The sequence below is a fragment of the Neophocaena asiaeorientalis genome, unplaced genomic scaffold, assembly GCF_003031525.2.
Source record: "Neophocaena asiaeorientalis asiaeorientalis breed wild unplaced genomic scaffold, Neophocaena_asiaeorientalis_V1.1 scaffold404, whole genome shotgun sequence".
In the NCBI taxonomy this organism is placed as follows: Eukaryota; Metazoa; Chordata; class Mammalia; order Artiodactyla; family Phocoenidae; genus Neophocaena; species Neophocaena asiaeorientalis.
The window spans coordinates 109,312-115,720 of record NW_020172589.1 but is presented as its reverse complement, the minus strand read 5'-3'; the positions used below and the strand labels follow the sequence as shown (position 1 = coordinate 115,720).

The 6,409-nt window shown below is 48.1% G+C and overlaps 2 protein-coding genes across 5 annotated transcripts in view; one reads left to right on the top strand and one right to left on the bottom strand.

Annotated features, from left to right (window-relative positions):
- Positions 1-903: 903 nt before the first annotated feature.
- TIGD6 (tigger transposable element derived 6) lies at positions 904-2,814 on the bottom strand. Its single transcript, XM_024738269.1, is given in 5 exon segments — positions 904-933; positions 1,227-1,325; positions 1,327-1,833; positions 2,012-2,574; positions 2,577-2,814. Coding segments are annotated over 5 exon segments (1,437 nt in total).
- A 2,888-nt stretch (positions 2,815-5,702) lies between these two features.
- HMGXB3 (HMG-box containing 3) overlaps positions 5,703-6,409 on the top strand; it is a 59,421-nt gene continuing 58,714 nt past the window's right edge. For all 4 annotated transcript variants that reach the window (XM_024738275.1, XM_024738276.1, XM_024738274.1 and 1 more), the window contains exon 1: positions 5,703-6,164. The gene's annotated coding sequence lies outside the window, so the exon portion shown is untranslated. The remainder of the gene's footprint in view (positions 6,165-6,409) is intronic.

Below are 6,409 nucleotides of genomic sequence, written 5' to 3'. Positions count from 1 at the left end.
AAAGGAATAAGGGTGATTTATGAAGTGATTTTAGTGAAGGGAAACATAGTGTGCCCTAACATTAACGACAGGAGGCTGGATTATCCACAGGTGTGGAGAGGACCACTGTGGATTATCCAAATAATCCAAACACTCTCACACATGTCATCTCTCTCACAAATGTTCCTCTCACCTTGTCTGGATTTGAGAGGTACACTGGGATGTATGTTCTCTCCCATGATTGTGATTAACAGCATTCTCTGATATTTACCACATCTTCCAGATTGTATCATGTCTCCTCTTTCAGGCACTTTATTTCCCTGTACCCCAGCATCGTACTAATAATAATCCTGAAGTATTAAAAGATGCTTTGATAGGCTAGATGGCTCTTGTTAAGTCTTTTGGCACAGACAGATGCACCCCTACTGAGTACTTGGTGGGGCATTCAAGAGAATAGCTAAGAAGGTTCTGGAGTTACCAAATCAGCAGGAAGGAGTTAACAGTTCTGGAGTAAGAACAGCTGATCCTTTTTTTTTTGACAGTCAGTGATTGGGAGTATTCAGATGGCCAGCTAAAGAGAGAAGTGCTAGAATCCAGATGGACCAGTGGTTCTTAAGCATGGACCTTGGACCACATCAGCATTGGCATCACCTGGGAACTTGTTAGAAATGAAAAGTCTTTGGCCCCAAATTCCATTCAAGAAAGTTTCCTGATTATTTCAGAAAACTGGAATGTTGTCACAATAATATTGCTTAAAATTTAAGTTCAATATCCTAGCTAAATAAATATTTATTCTTGTAAACTACATCTTCTAAATTAAAAGAGGCAGTTAATTTCTACATTATTTTGTTTAGAGGAACTGTGTAATTTTGGAATCAACAAGAGTTTGTGTCACTCTTCTCATTAAATATTCATCTATGCCATTTAGCTGTCCAAAAATGGCATCAGGAACACCTACACAAGTGGAAAGGAACCGTCTAAGTTTCTGTGCACTTGAGCTGGCCTCTGTGGTGGTGACTTTTTGTTTTTGTTTTTGTTTTTTTGCGGTACGCGGGCCTCTCACTGCTGTGGCCTCTCCCGTTGCGGAGCACAGGCTCCAGACGCGCAGGCTCAGTGGCCATGGCTCACGGGCCCAGCCGCTCCGCGGCATGTGGGATCTTCCCGGACCGGGGCACGAACCCGTGTCCCCCGCATCGGCAGGCAGACTCTCAACCACTGCACCACCAGGGAAGCCCTGTGGTGGTGACTTTTGGCTGCTGTGGTAGAGGTGCCTCCCCCTCATCTTCACTTCCAGCTTCATCAGTACTTTCACTGGCCACCGTGTCCTGGATGACCTGTGTCCAGCAGCTCCTGAGACATGATGAGACCATCACCTGCAGTGACAAAGTCCCAGAAATTTACTTCATTTGGGACACAGGTGGCAATCGTCACTGAGTGCCACAACTTTTCAATGACAGTATCTGGTTCACTGGCTGCTGCTTCTACGTCAGAATCTGTCAATTCCACAGGGATGATACCTGCCTTCTGCCAGCATTTCACCACTGTGGACTGCTTGACTGACCACCATGCCACAGCAGTCATGTCAATGGCCTGCTTGATGTCCACTTTTTCTTGATCTTCACTGCTGTTGAGCTTGAGGAGGATCTGTTTTAGCAGGTGGCTCCTATACAGCACTTTTGTGGTATGAATTATGCCAAGATTCAGTGGCTGCAAGACGGCAGTACACTTTGAGGGCAGATACCCCACCTGAATCCTTTCCAAGCGTGGAAGCATGTTGTGAGCGGGGCAGCTGTCAATCAGCAGGAGGATCCGGCGTTCTGCCTGCTTCATTCTGGCGTCCACTTGCATCAGCCACTCATTTTTTTTTTAACATCTTTATTGGAGTATAATTGCTTTACAATGGTGTGTTAGTTTCTGCTTTATAACAAAGTGAATCAGTTATACATATACATATGTTCCCATATCTCTTCCCTCTTGCGTCTCCCTCCCTCCCACCCTCCCTATCCCACCCCTCCAGGCGGTCACAAAGCACTGAGGTGATCAGCCACTCATTAAACAGATCCTGTGTCATCCACGCCTGCTGGTTGGCTCGGTAGTCGCAAGGGAGGGAATGGACATTCTTGAGGCAACGTGGGTTGGCTGACCTACCAACAATCAATGGTCTCATTTTTTCAGTCCCTGAAGCATTGCAACAAAAGAGTGCTGTCAAGCACTGCCTTGCTTTCTTGCCCCCTCTACAATGGTCCCCTTTAGCAGCAAGTGTGTGCTGGGGAAGCAACTGGAAAAACATTCCTGTCTCATCAGCATTAAAGATATCATCTGGGCTGTAGTCAGCAATTAGTTTTATAATTTCCCCTGCACGCCACTCATTAACCTTATCTATTCCTAGACCATTCATTAATCTGTCACTATGCTCTCTACAGACTGCTTTCAAAGCAATTCCATGGCGATCATGAAATCTGTTCAGCCAGCCCACACTTGCTTGAAAATTGTCATAGCCAAGCATGTTGGCCAAGTTTAGTGCTTTTTTCCGAATGACAGAACCAGTCACGAGGATGTTTTGGGCATGGATTTCTTGAAACCAAGCAAAAACAGCTTATCAATGTCGTCATAAAGAGCATTCCTCATCCTTTTCCTCTGAGGTCCCGCAGATGCCTCCCGCACCTTTTCTTCAAATTTGGCACGATCCTTTAAGAATGTAGACAGAGTAGAAGGAGTGATTCTGAATTCTTTTGCCACATCGCCTTTCCTCTTGCCTGAGTCCACAGCTTCCACAACTTTCATTTTCTCCTCTGGGGAGAACTGCCGACGTTTCTTGTTCCCCTTGTTTGCCATATCTGTAGAATGAGGGCCGGACCACAACTACCAGGGCTGTGTCTGTTCCTCCTCTTGGCTTGTTTTGCCACAAGTAAGGAAAACTGAGAAGACAAAATGGAGTGCCTATCAGGAACCAAAGATAGTGGATTCCCCCTAAAAGATGGGTTCAGATTTTTAAAAATTGTATTAGAAAAATGATAATATAAGGCCGAAGCCAAGAGAAGATAGGATCATGCTACTGACTTTTTGTAGAGGTTATTTATACAGACTCATAGAATGTTTGAAATAAAAGAGGTATAGTCTAGTTTACTTAAACTTTCTGAGCCTTTGTAAAAATAATAACAGTGTCTGGTCTGTCTATTGTGAGACTATATTGAAGTAACAGATGGTAAAAGAGCTTTGCAAATAGCAATGCATTGTATAAATTCAAGGAATTATTATCTGGCTCATTTTAAAGATACAGAAACTGAGGCCTAGGGAAGGGGCCTACCCAGGTTCATACAGCTCAGATTTCTTGACTCAGATCAGTGCTATTGCTGCAACTCCATAGTCCTGCTTGAAATTGCACCACAGTGAGATCTTCATAGCTCTATCGCTGCTTGGCTTGGAATGATTTTTCACTGCCAGAATATGTTTCTCATAGCCACACATTCATTTAATAAATATTTACAGGTGCCAAGCGGTAAGGACACAGTGAAGAACAACATAGTCAAGGTCCCTGCCCTTATGAAATAATACAATGTGGTGTAGGGACATAATAAGTGAACAGATAAATGAGTTAATTACAGAGTGTGGTATGTGCTATGAAGGAAATAAACGTGACCCAACAGTAGAAGTTTTGGTAACTGCCTGCTTAAACCTTTTATCATGAGAGTCCTCAAAGAACAAGAGAAGCTGCTGTGCTTCAGGCTGTGACTGCCCCTTTTTAAGGACTGACTTTTGTCACTACCCCCACACATCTGTCTATCCATTCATGGCATCCTCTGTGTGCTAAGCACTGTGCTTGATGCCAGCCATACAGAGATGAATGCCGCATAGTGCCTACCATTGAGGAGCTTACCAGGGAAGACAAAACTAGAGTATGGAGTGCTATAACAGAGGTTACAGAGTACTGTGGATGAGAAGACAGAAGTGGGATGATCAACTGGGTGGGACACAGATGGGCAGTGTACTTCAAGGAGGAAAAAATACTGATGTTGGGACTTAAAGTATAAACAAATAGGAATTCATGAGATAGAAGGAAACATGTGTAAAGGCAATGAAGTACTATAGAAAATAAAAAGACATGATCAGGAAAAAAAATGTCTTTGGAGAAGAGAACAAGGATCTTGGGACAATAAGATGCCTTTGGAGTTTTTTTTTTTGTTTTTGGAATGACATGATCAGATTTGCACTTAAGAAAGAGTCTTTTGGGTGCAAGGTGGAGAACCTAATAGGTAAAGTCCATTTTCCTAAGAGGTGGCCCTAAATCTGAAGGTAAATGCAGGCTAGCCTAGTAGGCCATATATAGTTGGGATATGTTAATTTGAGTGCAACAAGAAGCTCCTGGAGGATTTGAAGCAAGGAGAAAGATGACTGCTGTGTGAAGAATGGAATGAAAGGGTGTCAGAGAAAAAGAAAGACTAGTTAGGAGGCTGTTGCCGGAGTCCAGATGTGAGATAATGGTGGCTTGGATAGAGTAATAGTGAAGGTGGTAAGAAGTAGTCAGTTTGGGACTATGTTTTTGCAGATCTTGCTGATGGACTGGATGTGAGGTGCCAGAGGAGTGAAGGATAATTCCCAGATTTCTGGCTTGAGCACTGAGCAGTTGAGTGGATGGTGATGCCATTTACTGAAATGAGAACCAATTATTGGTCCTTTGTAATCATACTTTGTTACTTTCCATGCTTAATATCGCTTACATGTGGTAGGACCGGGATTCAGTCCCAAGGAGGCTCAGCACAAAGCTAGCATTCTGAACACGAGAGTGCTATATAGCTTGTTCTGGGAACAACCAGTACTGAGAAGAGATGTGGAAAGAGAATGAATCAAGAGCCAAACTAAAGTCTTGTGGGTCGAGATAAGTTTGAATTTTATTCTAAGTAAACAAGAGGACACTGGAGGGTCTTAAGCAGAGAGTGACCTAATCAGTGCAAAAAGATCAATTTGCGTGTTGTGGAGAATAGATCGTAGAGGGAAAAGAGAGGAGATGGGAAGAAATTGCCCCAGTCCAGGCAGGAGATGACGGTGACTAGGAGAAGACTGGTGATGGTGGTAGACGGAGAAAAGTAGGCAGATTGGACATGCACTTGCAAGGTAGTGAGGGTGAGGGGACTTGTACGAATGTGGCACCATCTGTGACATCGGCGGGAAGGGACAATAGAATCCTTATCTGATTCCAGAGCCTCTCCACATGGTCATTCAGCTCCGTTTGAATCACTCACTACCATTACTGAGTGTGGGACGGTGGGAGAGACGGATTGAGGGCACATCACTGGGGTGAGGAGGACGTCTTCATGCGGCACTAAGAAGAACCCTGTCCTGAACAAGCCGGGACAGAGTGATGAGGGCTGGGGTCAGGCCTTGAACTCCGTGCTGGGAGGGTGGTGCTCGGGCTCTCCTGGCCAGACGTGGCTTTGACAGGCGAGGCGGAGCCTCGACCCCTCGTGTTCGCCACAGCCCCGCCCTATTTACCTGAACGCCCTACGGCAACGCCCGGGGGCTGAGGGCGTCCACCGTGGGCGGCCGCAGCTTCCTCCTCCTCCCGGAACCTCTAGCAGGAAGTAGTCCGTCCGCGTTAGCGGCCCCCTTCTAAGCCTCTAAGCGGTTTCTAGGGGCCCGCCCCTCAGCCCGGGCTGGACTGTTGCGCCTGCGCAAGGGGTCGCAAGCAGTCACGCGCAGCCGGCCGCTTCCGGCGCGCCGCGAGGGCAGCCGGGACGGGTTTTCCTAGCGAGCTGAGGTGTGTTGCTGCTGCTAGTGCCGCTGAGCCGGTGCCGCGGCGACGCCCGTGTCCCTGCTGTCTTCCTCGGGCTCCCCGGGGCTTGACCCCCGGGGCTCTCGGCAGGCGTCGGTGAAGAGCCTGCAGAGAGAACCTGTGCTCCCACGCCTGCCCTCTACAACCCCATATCACGACTCCGAGGAAGGGGGGAGAGAGGGGCTCTCGCGACTCCGTGCCGTGTGTCGCCGGGCGGGGCCGCGGGGCCGGGGCTCCTCTAGCCCCCGGGATGCGCGCGCGAGTCCTTGTCTCCACTTCCTTGTTGCCACTGCCACGACTGGAGCCGCCTCTCTCCGACAGCGGGGAGCGCGAGTGCGCTGGCCAGCCCCCCCGTCGAGCCCCCTGGCCGGGCGCCTCCGGGAATGTGAGCCGCGCGGCTTGCACGCTTCTCCGGGTAAGTCCCACCTTCGAGCGCCGCACCGCACCGCACCGGCTGGGCGCCCACGAGCTGGGAGCTGCGGCTCTCTGAGCCTTGTTGCCTCTTCTACGAAGTAGGAGTAGTGAGCCTTAGTTTCCACCTCCCGCATTCGGTACCTTTGGGACATCTAAGGCCCGTAGGCCGACCATGGCCCACTGCTGAGCTGTCAGAAGCCATTTAATGGGGTTCCGAGGAGGATCTGATAGGACAGTGAAAGAGTG